Source organism: Aquarana catesbeiana, linkage group LG01, assembly GCF_042186555.1.
Source record: "Aquarana catesbeiana isolate 2022-GZ linkage group LG01, ASM4218655v1, whole genome shotgun sequence".
Classification (NCBI taxonomy): domain Eukaryota; kingdom Metazoa; phylum Chordata; class Amphibia; order Anura; family Ranidae; genus Aquarana; species Aquarana catesbeiana.
Window position 1 is genome coordinate 478,049,482 of NC_133324.1, and position 23,384 is coordinate 478,072,865.

Sequence of the window (23,384 nt, forward strand, 5' to 3'; positions counted from 1 at the left end):
AATCAAAACATAAACCTCACTTACTTCCAATATGCAAATACTACATAAGTATCCATGGCATAAAAACAGTTTCATGGATGTCTCCCCGGCAATGTGCACCTGAAGATTGGCTAGAAGGTATCTCTTCCTAGATTGTATTGCGGAAGGTAAATATACCAAGAAGGAAAAAGTACCCCCAATGGCGCTGGGGGGTCGCCGCACCCTAAGACCGGGTGCCGCCTCCGTGTGCAGGCTGGGGTCCGGGCGGCTAGGGACCTGGAAACAAAGACACAGCCATGTATAGGATGGGAGAGGGAGTGGTGTGGCAAAAATGATTGTATTTGTGGTGTCTAATTCTAAAAATACATGGAGGTGGAGTCTATATTTGCACAACAAAAGGGAAACATACCTGTTAGCAAGATTCAAAGGTGTGACCTTCAGCTGATAGGGTAAGAGAAAGACTAGAAGTCTGGGCTAGTAACCAGCAGGCTGTAAAAAGATAGAGGAGCCTGATTATGGGGGACAGCGTTAAGCCTGTGTAAGGCAAACAGAGTACAATAATTGATGAAGAGAAACCGAACAGGTACCCCAAAGGAGGAGCTACGTCCCGACGACACCGCGATACACAGACTCGTAGGACACGAGTTTTCTTGGAGCCGGCCGGCTTTCTATTTTACATGCCTGCAATTTACGATGCTTTTGTAAGTGCAACCTTTATATTTTTTATACAATAAATCGCTGGATTTTACACTATGTGGAGCAATTTATCTTTTACATGGCAATATTTCCATAAATGCTGAGGCTGTGTGGAGTGAGTCCCAGGTCCCGTACGCTGAGTGCCTGCTTAAGGATCCCTGGCTGGGGTACAGCCATCTGCCTCCTGGGTCTCCTGTAATTTAGAGACCATTTCCATCTGGTAAGAGGCAGCAATTTTTCTTGGAGGTGGAGGTTTATCTACGCACCTTATATCCTATCACAGCGAGATCCTGTTACATTACCTCACAGAGCACCTGGAGATCAGTTTTAATCTATGCATGTCAATGTAATATGGATGGACTTTATTTAATACTGCTTTTTTGAATCACGGACTTTCTTTAGTTTTTCAGTTTCTTATGTTGTTACACTATTATGGTTTAGCTCTGTGGTTACAGTTAAGCTGTATCAATGTACATATTGACACTAGAGGTACATATTGTTTACTGATTGTGATATGCAATATCTGTTTTTTTGTCATATACACAATTATTCTCATTTATATTTTATTCACTTAATAGCATTTTTAATTTCTTTCATAGTGTTTGACACTTTCACTCAATGACCCACATTCAATCTCCACATTCACATCATTTTTCAGGCATTTGCCTTTCGTCACTTTAGTTTTCAGCGTGACTTTTTTTGACTTACACTATTTTCAGCTTACTACTTTCTAGTCGCAGCTTTTCTCTAATCAGTGTAAGCGCAGTATTTATTTTTTACCCCAAAAAAGGCATAGATGGTTGGAACAATAAAGGACCTAAATATAACCCCAAACATATATATAATTAACTTACTTAAATAGCCAGAACCGCAAGCACAGACTCAGCGTCTCACTCCAGCCTGGAGATTTAAACTGAGTGAGCTGGCTTATTTATATCGCACAGAGGAGAACCACCAGCTGATTCAAAAAGAGAATCAGCTAGAGAGAGGAAATGTCCCAAACCCGTCCCATCCCATCCACCATCAGCTGACTGGTAGTCAGCTCGATGGGGGTGTGTGTTGGTTCCATCCCGCCAATGGGCCCCCTGAGCATCGGCTGTGCCATGCCTCCCCACGGCGCCAGCCATGACGACGCACTGTGCACGCGTGTCAGCCAGGCTGGAACGCAAGCGCAGGCATATGTCACGGCGCCGCGGAGTGACGCGCCGCAGCCCACTCCCACCGGCACGGCAAGCCTTCCCCGGAGACAGTCGGAGGACTGACCCAGGGCTGGAATGGAGGAGCGTCCAGATTGGCAGCTCCTCCCACGATGTCCCGAAAGGAACATCTTTGCCGTGCCGGGTCCGCACACAGAAATCAGCGCCCACACATGTAATGTCTCGCAATGTGTATACTGCAAGGAAAAGAAAAAAAGAGGAAAAAAATAATAATAAAGCTTGATTGAATGCATACATCAAATGCATAACAAAACTGTGTGAATATAGCCAGACCAATTCAAAACAGGTAAATTGTTTGCAGTGGAGACAACCATAAGACCGTTACACAGATAAATCAATAATGGGACAAAAACAGTATATACAGTCAAAAAACAACCCCCTATGTTACATTGCAGGGTCCCAGTACTGCCCAAAGTTATTATTATACCCCTATAAGAACCACATGTAAATAACAATATATGTAGGTAAATAAAGACCCTGAAAGGTCAAAAAATTATCCCTGTATTACATAGTATATGGGTGAGGCAGCAGGAACCAACATAGGTAGTGAAAACAAGGGGGAGGGGGGGAGGGGGAAAGGACATATCCAAAACATCTAACTAAAAAAGGCTATAGAGAAATATAGAAAGAGAATCAGAGCAAGGAAGGGATTGGAGGAGACCCTACTTCTCCATACCCCCCGAGTCAAAACCCTCCAAGAATGGCTTAAAGCATACCGCATCGTTGAGTCCAGGGGGCTTGGTGGCCCGCAAATTGTAAATCCACCTTAGTTCGAGCTGGAGGAGATCCTTATTCCAGTCTCCCCCCCTCGGACTGGGGTGTACCCGATCCAAAATCAAGAATTTGATTTTTGGAAAGATCCCCTGGTGGACCAAGGTGGCCTACCCAATGGTAAATCGGGATCACATGTCTGCATGCTCCGGATGTGGCGGTATGCCCTATGCCAAAACTCCAATTTGGTCTTCCCGACATAGAAGCACCAGCAATCACACCGGAGCATGTACACAACCCCCTTGGTCTTGCAGTTAGCGAAGTGTTTAGGCCTGAAGGTACTGCCATCAGGTAAAGTCGGGTTTTTGATAGTATACATGAAATTGCAGAACCCACAGGCCCCACACATGAAAGTGCCCTTATACTTGCAATGCTCGACAAAGTTGTCTCCCTTGAATTCACTCCTAACCAATCTGGAGGCCACAGATGTGGCCCTCCTGATGGTGAAGAGTGGCCTCTCGGGGAGGAGTCGACTTAAATTTGGGTCCATAGTGAGAACGTGCCAAAATTTTGACACTGTTCTTCTAATTTCTGTGTGTTGATTGCAGTACTTAGTAATAATGCGCAAGGGATTATCCTGATTCCTATGCTTTTGTGAGTAAATAAGTGTGTGTCGAGTGTGTATAGTAGCCCGTTTATATGCCTTTTTTAGGGAAGTATGTGAGTAGCCTCTTAGGAGGAGTCTTTCCCGTAAATTGTCTGCTTCGATTTTAAAAGTCGCTTCGTCAGTACAATTTCTGCGCACCCTGAGGTACTGGCTATATGTTATAGATTTAATAAGACTTGGTGGATGGAAACTTGAGGTGTGTAGGATGGTGTTACCCGCAGTGGCCTTCTGATAAAGACCACTGCTGAGTCCACCATCCCGACTCCTAGAGACCATGACATCTAAAAAAGGAATCACACTCAGACTCGATGACATCGTGAAGGTGAGATTGAAGCGATTTTTGTTCATACATTCTAAACACGACTGTAAAAGCTCTAGGGGGCATCCCAAATGGTGAAGATGTCATCGATGTAACGGAACCAAAAAAGAAAGTGGTTCGTATACATCCATAAGTCCTCATCACTGAGGAAAGTGGTCTCCCATTCCCCCAGGTACAGGTTAGTGTACGATGGGGCACAACAAGTCCCCATCGTCACTCCCTGCACCTGGAGGAAATGGGAGCCATCAGAAGTAAAAATGTTGTGATACAGGATATACTCCAGCAACTGCAGAATAAACTCATTGTATGCCCAGTCTCCATCCCGTCTCTGATAGATGGCCCTTTTGACAGCCGAAAGCCCCCCAGCATGGGGAATAGAGCTGTAGAGGGCTTCTACGTCAATAGTTACCAGATATGCATGTTCTGGTATTACCAGATTTTCAATGATTTTAAGAAAGTGTATAGTGTCTTTAACAAAGGAGTATAGGCTAATGACATGGTGTTTTAAATATTCATCTATTAAATGACACTGATGGACCCTCTGGCTGATATGATAGGTCTGTCTGCTGGGTTAGGACTGTCCTTGTGGATTTTGGGTAATAAATAGAAGGTTGGTACAACTGGGAATTTAACTCTGATGTATTCCCAGATGGTTTTGTTGATAACATTGTTCTTGTATGCTGAATCCACCAATGAATAATATTCTTGGTGGAATCTAGTAACCATATCCTTCGTAATTTTTTTGTACCAATTTTTATTCATTAAAATTTTTTGACACATAGAGGTGTACTGGACATTGTCCATCAGGACAATGTTGCCCCCCCTGTCAGAAGGCTTGATAACTATCGACTTGTTGTCACTAAGCTCCTTTAATGCATGTCTGTCTGCCATATTGGTATTTGTGGTTTTAGGGGAACGATCACACAACTTATTGATCTCCCTATGGGCCAGTTTGAGAAACGTTGAAATATTGGGGTTGGTACTGGGGGGTGGAAACTGTACTGACTTTTTCTTGAGTTTGGACCCTTGTTTTTGCTCCTGTGCCGGCCTCTCCTTGATATCCAAGGGAAGGGATAACACCATAGGCAAGTCAGTGCGGTCGATAAGATCAGTCGTGTCGCTCTCCTCCAGGAGTGACACCAACTGATCAATAGCTTGGTTTTCTTGAGGTGTTAGATCCATAGATCCCTGAGGTTTTTGGTACATGTTTTTTAGCATAAGCTTGCGTGCAAACATTTCTAGATTTTTAACAACCTCAAACTTATCCATGTTCTCATTCGGGCAGAATCCGAGGCCTTTTTGGAGTATACAAGATTCACTATCGGTTAGGGTGTGGGAACTGTGCCTTTGTTTCCAGGTCCCTAGCCGCCCGGACGCCAGCCTGCACACGGACGCGGCACCCGGTCTTAGGGTGCGGCAACCCCCAGCGCCATTGGGGGTACTTTTTCCTCCTTGGTATATTTACCTTCCGCAATACAATCTAGGAAGAGATACCTTCTAGCCAATCTTCAGGTGTACATTGCCGGGGAGACATCCGTGAAACTGTTTTTATGCCATGGATACTTATGTAGTATTTGCATATTGGAAGTAAGTGAGGTGTATGTTTTGATTGTTTTTTTCTTTTTCTCCCTTTTTTTGTTCTTCCCCGGTGGGTTTTTTACATGTGATGTTAATTATCCCTTTGATTTTGTAACTCCCCAGATGCCTATTCTCACTCTATAAACCCTGACAAAGGATTTTCTGAAACATGTTGGTTCAGATTTATCAAACCTCCATTTACGGTTCTCTTTCCATCATACCTCCATTTGTATCCATACTTACATGTACTTCGTTTCAAGTGTATTTTGTACAAAAAAATGTTCTGTCCTGATTTGTATATATTTTGTTTTTTGATTTTGTAATAAAAGTATATTTTTTTATCTATATTGTATTGACTTGCATGGTAGTGCCCTTAAAATTCCGTCACAGGGGAACTCATGTTTTCTTTTAGATATATGGGATGTGGCACACTCTTCTAATCTACTTCCTGTCAGATTTTCTCTTTTCTCTACCTTGAATAATGCAAGGAAGGCAGCTTCTAGAATCATATATTATAGAGTCTGGAGGGCTTATGTTTTCTGGTGTGAATCCAAGGGTTGGCACCCTCAGAAGTATAGCATAGGCAGAATTCTTGCCTTTCTTCAATTAGGGGTAGAGATGAAGCTGGCCTTGAGTACTATTAAGGGCCAGGTCTCTGCTTTATCGGTCTTATTTCAAAGACTGCTCTTTGGTCCAGGTTTTTATGCAAGGGGTGATGCGGCTTAATCCGCCAGTTAGATCACCTTTGAATCCTTGGGACTTGAACTTAGTTTTGTCAGTGTTGCATAAACAGCCTTTTGAACCGATACAGCATAATCCCTTGGTCCTTCTGACAAGGAAGCTAGTGTTTTTGGTTGCTATATCCTCAGCAAGGAGGGTTTCGGAATTGGCTGCTCTTTCTTGTAAAGAGCCATAATTGATTATTCACGAGGACTCGGTCGTGTTGTGTCCTCGTCCAAGTTTTCTGCCTAAAGTGGTCTCAGGGTTTCACCTGAACCAAGATATTGTCCTACCATCGTTTTTTCCAAAGCCATGTTCTAGGGAAGAGAAGTCACTACATTGTCTTGATGTGGTGAGAGCGGTCAAGGTCTATTCAGAGACGACTGCTCAGATCCAGAAGACTGATGTCTTATGTGTGCTGCTGGAAGGTCCTGGGAAAGGACAGGCGGTGTTGAAATCCACTATTTCTAAGTGGATTTGGCAAGTTATAATTCAGGCTTATGGTTTAAAAGGTAAGATTCCGCCTTTTGAAGTCAAGGCGCACTCTACCAGAGCAGTTAGTGCTTCTTGGGCAGTGCATCACCAGGCCTCCATGGCTCAGATCTGTAAGGCTGCAACTTGGTTTTCAGTACATATATTCACCAGGTTTTATCGGGTGGATGTAAAAAGGCATGAGGATATCGCCTTTGGGCGCAGTGTGCTGCAGGCAGCAGTATAGGTCCTCAAGTCTGTGAGTGCCCAGCGGGTTGTGTCTCCCTCCCCTCAAATAGCATTGCTATGGGACATCCCATATAGTTAATAACTATGGCTCTGTGTCCCGTGATGTACGATATAAAAATCCTATTTTCTTTAACAGCTTACCTGTAAAATCCTTTTCTTGGAGTACATCACGGGACACAGAGGTCCCTCCCCGCTTTTGGAATTTGTGTATATTGCTTTGCTACAAAACCGAGGTACTCCTGGTAGGAGGAGGGGTTATATAGGGAGTGAACTTCCTGTCTTGGATGTGCCAGTGTCCATCACCTGAAGGTGCCTATATACCCATATAGTTAATAACTATGGCTCGGTGTCCCATGATGTACTCCAAGAAAAGGATTTTACAGGTAAGCTGTTATAAAAATCCTATTTTTTTTTTTGCTTTTTTTAGGTACAGTCTTTCAGGAATAACTTTACACAATGTTGCTCTAGTCTATGCAGCTATAACTGCATATTTGTCAAGATCAGAAGACTTGCAAATTAAGGTAAGATAAATAAAGTTGTCTGATTGTAGAGATTATTATTATTAAAAAGAAATGATATCATTTAACAAAAACCCATTAGAAGTGAAAAAGTGAAAAGAAAGATTATCTGGTGTATTCAATAAAGCATTTCAAGGAGTAGTGTTCCAAGTAAAAAACTGCTGTTCTTGTAGCAAGTGATCTCTATCCATTTTGTATTAGTTGTAAACTGTAATTTTCGTAAACTGAATGTAGAACAGTTGATATAGGTTACTGCAAAGATTCCTTTATGGCTAGGACATCCTGTCCTAAGGTATTACTAAGACTAGATACCCAGGTTTTTGCCCAGCAACATCGCCTTTGGTGGTAGAGCAGTTATTGATTACCCGTGTATTACAGCAACCAGGCAGTAATCGTTAATTAAAATCCCTTCCTGACAGATGTGCTTCTCAGATGGGCAAGTGGTACCCTATGCTGCAATCTGTGTGCTTAAAGTGATTGTAACCGACCACCTTGTAAAACAACCCATTCAGTTTAAAATAGAAATGAAAGGCAAAACATTTTGTATAGATATACAAAAAATTTTTTTTTTTAAAAGTGCTCACATTCCCTTTGTTCTCAGCTAAATAAGAGCTGGGGGGAGAAAAAGCAGCAGCACACTTAGCTTGCCAGTAAATGGCTGTGCAGCGGGGGAGTGTCAGGACAAGTCTAGTCAATGGAGGAGCATAAACTGAGTTCCCAGCATAGTTAGAAAATTGACCACGGTGTGCTCCCCTGCTTAGGGTGGTCAGTTTTTAATAACAAAGCAAGAAGACTAGCAAAAACACCATAGATTTCATACAAAGGAAGCAATAAAAAGAAACCACGATACCTTTTTCATACAAGTACATGGTACAGTAGGCACATATCAGGAATATGAAGTATTGGGGTAACAAAAGCTTTAAAACTTGACTCTCCACACTGTTTATTGGATAAGCCTAGATGTCTGCATGTGAGGATGTTTTATTGAAAACAACCAAAAATGTACATTTTTATCTTTTATAAAAAATTTTATAAAAATTTTTTTAAAAAAATGATGTGGGAGGTCCCCCTAAATTCCATACCAGGCCCTTCAGGTCTGGTATGGATATTAAGGGGAACCCCGGCCAAAATTTTTTTAAAAATGGCTTGGGGTCCCCTCAAAAATCCATACCAGACCCTTATCCGAGCACGCAACCTGGCAGGCCGCAGGAAAAGAGGGGGGACGAGAGAGCGACCCCCCCTCCTGAACCGTACCAGGCCACATGCCCTCAACATTGGGAGGGTGCTTTGGGGTAGCCCCCAAAGGGCCTCATCCCCACAACCCTTGCCCGGTGGTTGTGGGGGTCTGCGGGTGGGGGGCTTATCGCAATCTGGAAGCCCCCTTTAACAAGGGGACCCCCAGATCCCGGCCCTCCCCCCTGTGTGAAATGGTAAGGGAGTATCCCTACCATTTCACAAAAAAACTGTCAAAAATGTTAAAAATGACAAGAGACAGTTTTTGACAATTTCCTTTATTTAAATGCTTCTTCTTTCTTCTATCTTCTATCTTCTATCTCCTCCATCTTCTTCTTCTTCTGGTTGTTCTGGTTCTTACTCCGGTGTTCTCGTTCGGCATCTTCTTCCCTTCTTCTCCTCGGGCCGCTCCGCATACATGGTGGCATGATGGGAGGCTCCCGCTGTGTGACGCTTCTCCTCTTCTGACGGTTCTTAAATAACGGGAGGGCATTCCCCGTGACGTCAGAGGGGGCGGGGTCACCCGTTACATAACCCCGCCCCTTCTGACGTCATGGGGAATGCCACAGGGAAGTCCCCGTCAAGTCCCCTTGAGTCAGAGGGGGCGGGGTCACCAGGTGGCCCCTGTTATTTAAGAACCGTCAGAAGAGGAGAAGCGTCACACAGTGGGAGCCTCCCATCATGCCATCATGTATGCGGAGCGGCCTGAGGAGAAGAAGGGAAGAAGATGCCAGACGAGAACACCGGAGGAAGAACCAGAAGAACCAGAAGAAGAAGATGGAGGAAGAAACCGAAGGAAGATAGAAGATAGAAAAAAGAAGGTATAAGATAGAAGAAAGAAAAAGCATTTAAATAAAGGAATTGTCAAAAACTGTCTCTTTTCATTTTTAACATTTTTGACAGTTTTTTTTGTGAAATGGTAGGGGTACTTTTGTACCCCCTTACCATTTCACACAGGGGGGAGGGCTGGGATCTGGGGGTCCCCTTGTTAAAGGGGGCTTCCAGATTCCGATAAGCCCCCCGCCCACAGACCCCCACAACCACCGGGCAAGGGTTGTGGGGATGAGGCCCTTGTCCCCATCAACATGGGGACAAGGTGTTTTGTGGGGCTACCCCAAAGCATCCTACCAATGTTGAGGGCATGTGGCCTGGTACAGTTCAGGGGGGGGGGGGCGCTCTCTCGTCCCTCTTTTCCTGCAGCCTGCCAGGTTGCGTGCTCGGATAAGGGTCTGGTATTGATTTTTGGGGGGACCCCACGCCATTTTTTTTTTAAATTTTGGCGCGGGGTTCCCCGTAAAATCCATACCAGACCTGAAGGGTCTGGTATAGATTTTGAGGGGGACCCCACGCCATTTTCTTTTTTACATTTTGGCCGGGGTTCCCAATAATATCCATACCAGACATGAAGGGCCTGGTATGGAATTTAGGGGGACCCCCACGTCATTTTTTTTTTAAATTTTGGTTCGGGGTTCCCCTGTGGGGAAATCCCATGCCATTTTTATCAATGAACTTTTATGTGTATTGTCGGACCGGCAATTCATTAATATACGCGAGTAGTTTTAAAATTAGCTCTTTTGATTTCTCCCATAGACTTTTAAAGGGTGTTCTGCGGCTTTTGAATTTGCCGCGAACACCCCAAATTGTTCGCTGTTCGGCGAACTGGCGAACAGCCGATTTTCGAGTCGAACATGAGTTTGACTCGAACTCGAAGCTCATCTCTACTATAAACCCATATACCTTGTGGGTAGGGATGAGCTTCGAGTTCGAGACGAACCCATGTTCAACTCGAATATCGCATGTTTGACCATTCATTGAATTGCGAACGTTATGGGCCGTTCGTGCCAAATTCGAGTGGCACGTCATGGCTCATAATTCACTGCGGCATCGCAGTACATTGCTGGCTGATGATTGGCCAAGCATGCACTATGACCCACATGCTTGGCCAATCACAGCGCCGTCTGTACAGAGAGCCGTAATTGGCCAAAGCCAGAGTGGCTTTGGCCAATTATGGCTCAGGGGGTTTAGTACACGCCCCACACTATATAAGGCCGCCTGCGTGGCTGCCTTGTGTAGTGTGTTGTGGCAGGGGAGAGATAGACAGAGAGACAGTGTCATTTGATTTAAGTTAGAAAGAGTAGGCAGGCGAGTCAGTTAGCTGCACTTACAGTGTATTGTGTATATATATATATTACACATCCTAGGTGTTGTATATATATATATATATATATATATATATACTATATCCAGTTTAGCTAGATCCGTTCCTGTTATTCTCTTCCTACTGACAGGCAGGCGTTTTTACAGTATTTACAGCTACCTGAAGACAATTGGTGGTGTTCTTCTGATCCTATTAATACCACAGGCAGGCAGCTGCAGTGTTTACAGTTAGTGTACTGTGTCCTCTGCTCAGTGTGCACCTAAAGCTACCTGAATACAATTGCTGCTGTTCTGATCCTATTAATACCACAGGCAGGCAGCTACAATATTTACAGTTAGTGTAGTGTGTCCTCTGCACAGTGTGCACCTAAAGCTACCTGAAGAAAATTTGTGGTGTTCTTCTGATCCTATTAGTACCACAGGCAGACAGCTGCAGTATTTACAGTTAGTGTACTGTGACCTCTGCACAGTGTGTACCTAAAGGTACCTGAAGACAATTGCTGTTGTTCTGATCCTATTTATACCACAGGCAGGCATCTGCAGTATTTACAGTTAGTGTACTGTGTCCTCTGCACAGTGTGCACCTAAAGCTACCTGAAGATAATTGGTGGTGTTCTTCTGATCCTATTAGTACCACAGGCAGGCAGCTGCAGTATTTACAGTTAGTGTACTGTGTCCTCTGCACAGTGTGCACCTAAAGCTACCTGAAGACAATTGCTGTTGTTCTGATCCTATTAATACCACAGGCAGGCAGCTACAGTATTTATAGTTACTGTACTGTGTCCTCTGCACAGTGTGCACCTAACGCTACCTGAAGACAATTGCTGTTGTTCTGATCCTATTAATACCACAGGCAGATAGCTGCAGTATTTACAGTTAGTGTACTGTGTCCTCTGCACAGTGTACACCTAAAGCTACCTGAAGACAATTGGTGGTGTTCTTCTGATCCTATTAGTACCACAGGCAGGCAGCTGCAGTATTTAAAGTTAGTGTAGTGCGTCCTCTGCACAGTGTGCACCTAAAGCTACCTGAACACAATTGTTGTTCTGATCCTATTAATACCACAAGCAGGCAGCTGCAGTATTTACAGTTAGTGTAGTGCGTCCTCTAGTATCACAGGCAGGCATTAGTACCACAGGCAGGCAGCTGCAGTATTTACAGTTAGTGTAGTGCGTCCTCTGCACAGTGTGCACCTAAAGCTACCTGAAGAAAATTGGTGGTGTTCTTCTGATCCTATTAGTACCACAGGCAGGCAGCTACAGTATTTACAATTAGTGTACTGTGTCCTCTGCACAGTGTGCACCTAAAGCTACCTGAAGACAATTGCTGTTGTTCTGATCCTTTTAATACCACAGGCAGGCAGCTGCAGTATTTACAGTTATTGTACTGTGTCCTTTGCACAGTGTGCACCTAAAGCTACCTGAAGAAAATTGGCGGTGTTCTTCTGATCCTATTAGTACCACAGGCAGGCAGCTGCAGTATTTACAGTTAGTGTACTGCGTCCTCTGCACAGTGTGCACCTAAAGCTACCTGAAGACAATTGCTGTTCTGATCCTATTAATACCACAGGCAGGCAGCTGCAGTATTTACAGTTAGTGTACTGTGTCCTCTGCACAGTGTGCAGCTAAAGCTACCTGAAGACAATTGCTGGTGTTCTCATACTAATAGTACTACAGGCAGGCAGTTGATTCTGCTAGCTGCAGTATCAGTATATATATATACATCCCAGCTTTGTGCAGCTACATCTCACAGCAGGCCATTAGTATGTCTGGAAGGTCAACAAGGAGAGGCAGACAGTCACAAACCAATAAAAGAGGGTAAGCAGGCTCTGTGTCTAGAGGCAACAGTGCTGGTCGTGGAGATGGTGCATCCTCATCAGCACGTGGCCGTGGGACACGCTTGTCCTTTTTTTCGGCAGCTGGCCGTGTTGAGCCGCAACATGCCGAAGACTTGGTAGAGTGGATGACCAAGCCGTCCTCATCCTTCTCATCCTCTTTCACCCAGGCTCAGGGTACTTTGTCTGGCAAAGCAGCTGCCAACGCGGCCTCTTCCCTCGGCTCAATGGCATCAGTCACTCCTTCCCTAGCCCCACCATGTCCTCCTGAGGAGTCCCCCGAACTGTTTGACCACAGTGTTGGGTACATGCTCCAGGAGGATGCCCAGCGTTTTGAAGGCTCCGATGATGGTACCCAGCTAGAGGAAGGCAGTAACATGAGCCCAGAGAAAGGGGGTACCCAAGAAGGACAGCAATCTGGCATTCATGTTCCCCCAGCTGCAGCATACTGCCAGGTTTGCTCCAGTGATGAGGAGGGAGGGGGTGATGAGGTCACTGACTCCACATGGGTGCCTGATAGGAGAGAGGAGGAGGAGGAGGCACATCTCCAATGAGGCAGGATGCCCACCGGGGGCCAGCTTAAGGGCAGCACACCGACTGCATAACACCGCAGAGCTCTGCATGTGCAGGACGCTGCTGTCTCTGCACGTTATTCCAAAAGTTCTTTGGTGTGGGCCTTTTTTGAGACGAGTGCATCAGATCCCACCGCTGCTATTTGCAACATATGTCTCAAGCATATCTTGCGTGACCAGAACATCACCCGCTTGGGCACCACATGCTTGACCAGACATATGTCGACCTGCCATGCAGTTTGTTGGCAGGCGTACCTAAAAGACCCACACGAAAGAACAAAGCAGACCACTCCTTGCTCCTCCTCATCAGCTGGGATCTCCAACCCCACTATACCTTCAGTCCTCTCTGAAACCTGCACTGAGAGGAATGAAGGTGTAGAATTAGGTGTGTCACAGCCAAGTACTTGGGGCAGTCTGCTATTGGTACACAGACGTCAGATTGTACCAGGCAAATTTTCCTGCCCCAGCTGCTGCACCGTCGAAAGAAGTTCGCTCCCAGCCATCCACATGCCCAGCGGTTGAATGCTAGCCTGGCTAAATTGCTAGCACTTCAACTGCTGCCTTTTTAGTTGGTAGACTCTGCCCCCTTCCATGAGTTTGTGGAATGTGCAGTTCTTCAGTGGCAGGTTTCCAAACGCCACTTTTTCTCACGGAAGGCGATTCCAGCTCTCTACCGGTATGTGGAAGGCAATGTCTTATCCTCGCTGGACAGGGCGGTCAGCGGTAAGATGCATATTACCACTGACTCATGGTCCAGCAGGCATGGACAGGGATGTTACCTATCTTTCACCGTGCACTGGGTAACTCTTCTGGCAGCTGGGAAGGATGCAGGACAGGGTACAGTAGTGTTGGAGGTTGTTCCGCCACCACGCCTCCAAAACTCTACTAGTGGTGATTCTGCCACACCTCTCTCCCCCACCCTCTCCTCTTCTTCTTCCTCCATGGCCTCTTCCTGTGCTGATTTGTCCTTGGAACCAGCGGTGCTCCGTAGGCGGGGCTACGCAAGCACGCAGGCAAAAAGATGCCATGCGGTGCTTGAGCTGGTGTGCTTGGGGGACAGGAGCCACACTGGGGCAAACATTCTGTCAGCTCTGCAGGGGCAGGTTCAGAGGTGGTTGACACCACACCAGCTTAAGCCAGGTATGGTGGTTTGCGACAATGGCACCAACCTCCTCTCCGCCCTCCGACAGGGACAACTGACCCATGTGCCCTGTTTGGTTCACGTCCTTAACTTGGTGGTGCAGCGGTTCTTGGGCAGGTACCTGGGCTTACAGGATGTTCTTAGGCAGGCCAGGAAAGTCTGTGTGCATTTCCACAGGTCATATAATGCCAGTGCTCGGCTGACTGACCTCCAAAAGGAATTTAACCTGCCCAAGAACTGCCTAATCTGTGACATGCCCACCAGGTGGAACTCAACGTTGGTCATGCTGCAGCGGTTGCACACGCAGCAGAGGGCCATCAATGAGTACCTATGCGACTATGGCACCAGGACAGGGTCAGGGACCTTGTTTTTTTTCCCCATGCCAGTGGGCTATAATCATGGATGCATGCACTGTCCCGTCACCATTTGAGGAGGCCACAAGGATGGTAAGCAGTGACAGTGCATGCATCAGTGACACTGTCCCTCTTGTCCACCTGTTGGAGCACACGCTGCGTGGAATAATGGACAGAGCACTTGAGCCAGAACAGAGGGAGGAAGAGGAGGACTTCCTTACCTCTCAAGGCCCCTTTTATCCAGACAGTGTTCCTGCGTGCCCGCCGATCACACAGGAAGAGGAGGAGGAGGATTGTGTCAGCATGGAGGTGGAGCCTGGCACTCAGCATCAGCAGCAGTCTTCAAGGGATCATTTACAGTCCGAAGAAACCCATGGACTTGTACGTGGCTGGGAGGAGGTGGCTGAGGATCATGTCGTCCTTAGTGATGCAGAGGACTCTGGACCGAATGCCTCAGCAAACCTACGCTGCATGGCCTCCCTGATCCTGCAAAGCCTGCAAAAGGATCCTCGTATTCGTGGTGTAAAGGGGAGGGATGATTACTGGCTGGCAACTCTCCTTGATCCACGTTACAAGGGTAAGGTTGCGGACCTTATCTTGTCATCGCAGAGGGAGCAGAGGATGAAACATCTTCGGGAGGCCTTGCAGAAAGGTTTGTGCAACGCGTTTCCAGAACCTGGGAGGTTACAATTTCCTGGTCCTCCTGGACAACGTGTTTCTGAGGCTGCGGTCAGTCACAGAAGGAGCGGTGGAGAAGGTGGACGTCTGACCGATGCTTTTGGACAATTTTTTAGTCCGCAGCCGGAGAGGTCTGACCGGTTCCAGCAACCATCGCCAGCGTCTGATTCACATGGTGCAGGATTACCTAGGGGCAAGATCAGACTTGGATACCTTTCCCACTGAAAATCCTCTGGGTTACTGGGTCTTGAGGATGGATCACTGGCTAGAACTTGCACAGTATGCAGTTGAGCTACTGGCCAGTCCTGCATCCAGCGTTCTTTCGGAACGCACATTCAGTGCTGCTGTTGGCTTTGTAACCGATCACAGAGTGCGCCTATCCACCGAATCGGTCGATCGGCTGACCTTCATAAAAATTAATCAGTCTTGGATCACCAGCTACCAAGTACCTGATGCTGATGTAACCGATTGATTTTTTTTTAATGTGAGATCCCTTCAAGACTGCCTATGCTGATGCCGAGTGACTATCCTGTTATGCTAAGTGACAATCCTCTTCCTCCTCAATTTTCATGCTGATAGCTTGTAAGAACATTTTTGGTTCTGGGCACTGCCACCAGTGGCCAAGGCCCAATTTTTCAGCCCCTGTTTAAAAGAGGCGTGTAATTACAATTTTTGATGCAATACTTTGCAGCAGGGCTCATTCCTGCGCTCCAACAATAGCATCTGTGAGGGGTTGCAGTTTTGTGGCAGCAGTGACTAAGGCCCAATTTTTCTGCCCCTGTTTAACAGGGGCGTGTAATTACAATTTTTGATGCAATACTTTGCAGCAACGTTCATTCCTGTGCTCCAACTAGAGTATCTGTGAGGGGTTGCAGTGTTGTGGCACCAGCACCAGTGCCCAAGGCCCAATTTTTCAGCCCCTATTTAACAGGGGTGTGTAATCACAATTTTTGATGCAATATTTTGCAGCAGGGCTCATTCCTGCGCTCCAACTATAGCATCTGTGAGGGGTTGCAGTGTTGTGGCACCAGTGCCTAAGGCCCAATTTTTCTGCCCGTGTTCAACAGGGACATGTAATTACAATTCTTGATCTAATATTTCACAGCAGGGCCCATTCCTGCGCCCACCAAGAGTAACTGTGAGGGCTTACAGTGTTGTGGCAACACCACCACCAAAGGCCCAATTTTTCTGCCACTGTTCAACAGGTGCATGTAATTACAATTCTTGATAAAATATTTCACAGCAGGGCCCATTCCAGCGCCCACCAAGAGTAACTGTGCGGACTTACAGTGTTGTGGCACCAGCACCACCACCACCACCAAAGGCCCAATTTTTCTACCACTATTCAACAATGGCATGTAATTACAATTCTTGATCTAATATTTCACAGCACGGCCCATTCCTGCGCCCACCAAGAGTAACTGTGAGGGCTTACAGTGTTGTGGCAACACCAACACCTAAGGCTCCAATTTCTGCAGAGTATATAGGGCAGGCCCCTACTTTCAAACATCCAACTTACAAACGACTCCTACTTGCAAACGGAAGGAGACAACAGGAAGTGAGATGAAATCTACCCCTAGGAAGGGAAATTCTCTCCTGTAAGAGTTAATATGGAAAAAACGTGTCTCCTCTTCACTGATGCTTTATCACCAATCCTTGTTTCACTAAAAACCCCAAATTTTCAAAAAACATTTGTCATTGGGACAGAAAGTGAGGTGAAATCTTCTGAAGAGGTGCACAGACAGCAAAACTAATGTTACAGGGGTGATAACCCTTCTCTATGTTTTCCAAAAATCTTAAAAATAGATTTTTTGGCTGGAGCTGCACTTTCAAAATGTACCAGTTCAAAATTACAAACAGCTTCTACTTAACAACAAACCTACAGTCCCTGTCTTGTTTGCACCACCTGTATACTGCTGTTCAGAGTATATAGGGCCTGGGGGCCCCACGCCTTTTCTTTTTTTAATTTGGGTGCGGGGTTTTCCTTTATTTCCATACAAGACCCAAAGGGCCTGGTAATGGACTGGGGGGGGGGGGGGGGGTACCCATGCCATTTGTCTCACTGATTTTCATCCATACTGCCAGGACCCAACATTACATTAAAGCCGCAAGCAGTTTTAAATGAGTTTTACTCCTTTAAAATTTAATTTTGTGCAGGGACTGTTCTAAGCACGGGAAACACACGCCACTTTACAGGCATACTATAGACACCCCCCCAGGTACGATATTTAAAGGAATATTTCACTTTTTCACTTTAAGCATCATTAAAATCACTGCTCCCGAAAAAAACGGCCATTTTGGAAACTTTTTTTTGCATTGATAGATGTCCCCTGGGGCAGGATCCGGGTCCCCAAACCCTGTTTAGGACAATAACTTGCATATTAGCCTTTAAAATTAGCACTTTTGATTTTGAACGTTCGAGTCCCATAGACTTTAATGGAGTTCCCCCTTTCCTTTCCACAGTCTTCTGGGACACGTCACAGGTCCCAGAAGACTACAGGACCATTCACAAAGCGAACCGTGACCCACACATGGCTGGCTGCCTACAGTTAGGATGCTGGTGCCAGAAACTCTGAGGCTACTAAAGAACTAGCCGGGGTGAGGGCGACGCTGGATCGGTGGACAGGTAAGAGTCAAATTATTAGAATTATTAACTGCTGACATTTGTTTGTTTTTTACAGACTGGACAACTTTAATTTTTTACTGTATTACTTTACATATTTACAATATACTTAGGCAGTGGGGTGCAAAAGAAGAAACAAGTTAGATCGACTCCCCTGTGCTCACTGCTCACTTCGTAGTGTACATAGTAAAGAGTTTAGCACGCACAGCTTACTCATGAGCATTCATGTCATCAGTGAGATTGTCTATGGCCAAAAATATCCTCCTCACTCTATATAAACCAAACCTGTCTTGTTTTTTAGAGGTGCAAGTGAAGCTATTTTGATTACTTTTACCAACAAAGTCTGGGGAATGCCCAGGAAAAAGCCAAAGTCTACGTACCACCAGCTTGCAGACAACCAAATTGACCTATCTAACAGTAAGCGTTAAAAAAGGGGTTTAGTCCGCATGCATTTGCAAACGTATGCGTGAGCCACAGAGCCACGTCACGGCACCCTTGTATCTGTGGTCCTAACACTAAACTATGAGTGTCCCCACAGTGGAGGCACATGCATTTTAATGGATAAATGAGAGCAGGTGGACTGTGTTTTGTGTGTCAAGTTACCACAACACCATTAATATCTTGTATTAATTAATCTCAAGGAGGTTGCTTGGTGTTGGTGTCTCTTGTTAATTTCACATTGTATTTTTGAAATGTACCTGCCTCCTCGCAAACAAACTGTCCTTTTTGAAGGAAAACACACATAGGCAAGTATAATTGAAACAAAAATTCCTTTATTAAGGGCTCATAACCAAACAAAGAGGAAGGCAACGCTGGATAAACAGCAGAAATTGGTGAAGCCTTTGGCCCCCAGGGCAGACATCAATTATTTTACTGCAAAATTGGTGGCCTGAGGAGTCCATATATAAGGGAGTTCAATCTGGTCCAGAAGTCCAAGAGATCATGAACAGCAGCAGATGACATGTATGTTCCCAGGCTGTGGTCATACAAGAGCCTGCATCTTTTGTCAGACCAGACTGAACCCAGGCCATCACTCTCTGGTCTTCCTTACACGCTTCCTTCCCGGGTGTGGCTCTGGTGTTGGAGGCGTGGCAGGAGGAGGAGTAGGACCTGGAGGAGGAGGAGGACCTGGAGGAGGAGGAGGAGTACCATGGGTGAGCTCACAAATGTGGCTTTCGCATGTGAGTTGGCCAATCAACCCTTTCTGTAGAGCTTCTAAAATGACACACTCACATAAGAGGCGTTGGCCCTCCTCCATTTGCAGCATTTTGCATGCTGTTATGGCAGCAAAATCCTCTTCCACACTGTGGGGTGTTCTGAGGGCCTCAGTAGCCTTCCAAAATAGGCCTATTGCAGCCTCCTCCAGGTTACTCCTCTTCCTGCCACTTTTTCTTTGAAGGCGGAGGGGAGGGACCTGGGTATCGTGCAGCCTACTTGGCCCAGACACCTCCTGGCTGAGACTTCCCTGTGTATGAAAAAGGGACATCGTTTTAGTTTGTGGTTCATCAATCACAATCAGAAATTAGTACTCCAAAGTAACATCTATTTAACATCATTAATTTGACAACCAGAAATCTTTAGAAGAATGCTATACCTGGCTCAAGCTGGGCTCCTCCACATTTTGCTGCCTGGAAATCCCAGGTTGGACGTCGGAAGCCTCAGCTGAGGGGGAAGGAAGCGTGGAAGAAAGAGTGGAGAGTGCTGGCCTGGGTTCAGTCTGACCTGCCAGAAAATGCAGTCTGTCATAGTACCAAAGCCGGGGGACATAAATGTCATCTGCAGCTCCTGATCTCTGGGAATCCTGGACCTTCTTGTGCTCCCTTAGATAAGTGCTCCTCATGCCACCAATTAGGATCGTCAAATAGATGATGTCTGCCGTGGGGATCACCGGCTTCACAATTTCAAGCAATTTATCCAGCGCTGCCTTCCTCTTTGTTTGGTTCTTATAATCAGGGTGGTTTACCTGCCATAGACAGGGCAGCTCCCTGAACATATCTATGAATATGCTGAGAAACTCCTGATCCTTCAAGATATCCATTTTCTCTGCAAGACACAACACAAGACAAACCCTAATGTCAGGCTAAAGTCTCCTAATCTTGTCCCAATAGAGGCCCCAATCTAGAAGCAGTATAAGCCCAATTTTAAATCTTATCTTCGTTATCATGATCGGCGCCTCCGATACTCCTTCCTCCGCTCACAGATCGTACATACTACGCACGCGTGTTACGCTTTATATACACTGTGCATGCGTGAAACTCCGCCCGCCCCTGACGTTCTTTCTAGTCTATTCCCCACCCCTTATCGTTCGGTGGAAAGAGCACATGGCGGAGACACAGCAGGTGCGTGCTAATTACACCAACGAGGAGGAGAAGGAGGAAAGCCCAGAGCCAGAACGTCCCGATCCCAGAGGAGACGATTTAAGGCCTCAAATATGTCCTTTGGGAAGATGTTGGAGATGGTGGACATCCTGAAGAGGGCCGACTATGACGGGAAGTATGGACCTTACCCCAACCCCAATGTCAGAAAGGCCAAGATCATGGCGACAGTTGTCAAGAGTCTGCAGAAGAATTTTGGTGTACGACAATCCAAGGATCAACTCAGGAAGCGGTGGTCGGACCTCAAATTAAGGGAGCACGAGCAGTATAAAAGGATCAGGAGAGTGCTGCAAAAAAGTAAGTAGTTGTGCTGTGTTCCTATTCTTTATTTTTCTAACGTTCGTGCTGCTCCATGTGTTTTTCTTAACTGTTGTACAGTTTAAAATGGCAACTTTCATGTTCATGGGCACAATATTCGTTCGTATGAAACATTGTTCGTTCAGCATAGAAAACACAATGTTTTGGACATATGCATTTGAATGGTGTCTAGATGGGTTGGTAACTAGAATGAAATGCAAACTAGATTCTGTGTAAGGAGAGGACACTCAGCAGCTGTTTACACATCTGGACACTGGAGCACTAGTGTGGGACACCAGACCACCCTTTTTATTGGGGGGGGTCCACACAGGTGCTCCAGTGTATACTATAGGGGTGTCTCCATCTGTAAAGCTTGTACAAAACAGGTAAGTATTCAAGCTTGACAAAGGAAAAAAATATCTGTACATCTTGCAACTCTGCCAAAACAGACAATTGTACCCCACTTCCAAGCAATGTTTCTTATTCCTATTTCTGTCATAAAATATCTGTGTGCTAAGTAAACCTATTTTTTTTTTACATAGGGGAGAAAAGACTCGGAGGACACCACTCATCCAAGGAGACCACAGACCCCCCACCTCATAAGGAAGTGGAAATCCCCCAAAGTCAACAGGAGGAGGAGGAAGACGTGGTGGAAATTGTCACCACAACAGGTGAGTGTCTGTGACCACAGGCTTAGGTAAGAGATGGATGGCGGCATATTTATAATACATGGTGTGTTTTTTTTATATATTTTTAGGTGATCGTGATGTTGTGGATGAAGGACATTTCACCAGTGAGAGTGCCCAGATCCTGGTCGGGGAGATCATGGGGTGTAATAGGGACTTGGAAAACATCCAGAAAAACATCAATGATGATAAAAACAAAATGAAGAACATCATTGATGTTTTAGGTAGAGTTTAAAACACCTCCAAATCCCTTTTTTTTTTTGTTTTTTTTAATCGAAAAATGTTTCAGATTTTTGGACATGTTCGAGAAAAGCCAAATTTTGAAGATGCACACAGTGTGTCAACATGTGCTATCTGCCATCACGGGAGATCAATGTATTTTATTTTGTGGGTGCAACCCCTTCCTCAATAATAAAGTAGCTGAGAGGAAGGGGTTGCACTCACAAAACATGTCCCTTGATCCCCCATGATAGCAGCTAGCACATGTTGACATTCGGCAATTTGTGTGCATCTTCAAAATTTGGCTTTTCCAGGGGTGACTTCACCCCATCTGAACACAATATCAAATACAGTTTATAAATACTCATGTCTGATATTGCCTTCAATTTCTAACAAAGTTGAACTTTGTAAGTTCCAGATTTGTGTATTTCTTGTTGGTTTTAAACATGCCTGTTTTACCTTAAATGGACATTTCTACTTTTATTAATGTGACCCAAAAAATTGTTATACAACAAACATGTTGGTTTGTTTTAAAAACCTTTGATAAATGCACGTGATTGTGCTTGTATTAAAAAGATTGTTAATCAAGAATGTGTGGATTCTTCTTTAAATGCTCGGGAAAAAAAATTGTGGTAAAATTGGTGGTTTCTGTGAGAATGGGGGTTAGTTCCTAAGGGCAAATCCACTTTGCACTACAAGTGCAGTTTCAGTGCAGTCTCAAGTGCACTTGTAGTGCAAAGTGTCTTTGCCTTTAGTAAATAACACCCAACAATGCTTTCTAATGTTACACAATCACACCATTTTCAGGACTCCCCAAATTTATGTGAGGGTCAGCTAAAAGAAAGACAAGCAGTAAATGTCAGCAAATATTTTAGTAGTTAAAATTTGTTAAAAAATGTCTCAGACATTGTCTGGCATATCGATGGCCCCCCTACCAGCAAAGTATTCCATGTATCTTAGACGGACCTCGCGGGCACTCAGGGGGGGCAAGCCAGGACGGCCAGCTTCAAGCGCCGTCAGAGTTGGTTCATTTACATGAATTCCAGATTCAGGCCCAACTGAGCCAGCATAGTTCACAGAATTTCTCCTTAAAAAGTTGTGGAGAACACAGCACGCCAGGATGATATGACTCAGTTTATGCTCCGGCATATATATGGGTGTAAGAAATAGGCGGAACCGGCTGGCCATTATTCCAAACATGTTCTCCACCACTCTTCTGGCTCTGGCCAGCCGGTAATTAATAACCCTCTGGTCCAGGGTGAGGGTCCTCATAGGGTATGGCTGCATAAGATGGTCCCCCAGCACAAACGCTTCATCCGCAACGAAGACGAATGGGAGTCCTTCCGCATTGTCTTCTGGAGGTGGCAAGTCCAAGCTGCCATTCTGGAGACGTCTGTAGATCTCCGTCTGGGCGATGACTCCACCATCTGACATCCGGCCATTCTTCCCCATGTCCACATACAGGAACTCATAAATAGCCGACACCACTGCCAACATCACAATACCATTGAACCCTTTGGAGTTGTAATAGTATGACCCCGAGTTGGGTGGTGGGACAATGTGGACGTGTTTCCCATAAATTGCCCCTCCGCAGTTAGGAAAGTCCCACCGCTGGGCAAAGTGGGAGGCCACAGTCTGCCATTCCTGTGGGTTGGAAGGAAACTGTGGAGTCAAACAAGAAAATAAAATTAATCATTTTGCACATAAACATGGAAAGCAGATTAGACACTAACATTCTTGGCCAACATCAGTATTACATTTATTTTAAGGAGTATTTAAAGACAAAGGTATAAGGTCCACCTATCGGATTCCCCCCCCCCCCCCCCCCTCTCATGGGCCATTTTGTGAATTTTACAAGGGGGGGAGATGTTTTGGACAGGTAACCCTCTCCACTTCATTGAGAGATGAATGCCTAAATAATGTGGATTACTTTGGCCAGCCCCTCCTTACTTACACTATAGACAGCCCACTGGACAGGTAAGAAGTGTCATAATACAAAGAGATAAATACACACTGTACACATTTGAGCACATTTTTACATTCTGCTATTACCTATCAAGATAATAATAGGATACAAAAACTTCAAACAGT

General features: G+C 45.4%; 1 protein-coding gene across 1 annotated transcript in view; it reads left to right on the forward strand.

The window, feature by feature from the left end:
- The window catches only part of SHOC1 (shortage in chiasmata 1), a 447,382-nt gene that overhangs the window by 369,338 nt on the left and 54,660 nt on the right, over window positions 1-23,384 (forward strand). Inside the window, exon 25 of the mRNA XM_073612299.1 lies at window positions 7,035-7,128. Within this exon, the coding sequence (XP_073468400.1) occupies window positions 7,035-7,128 (94 nt within the window). The remainder of the gene's footprint in view (window positions 1-7,034; window positions 7,129-23,384) is intronic.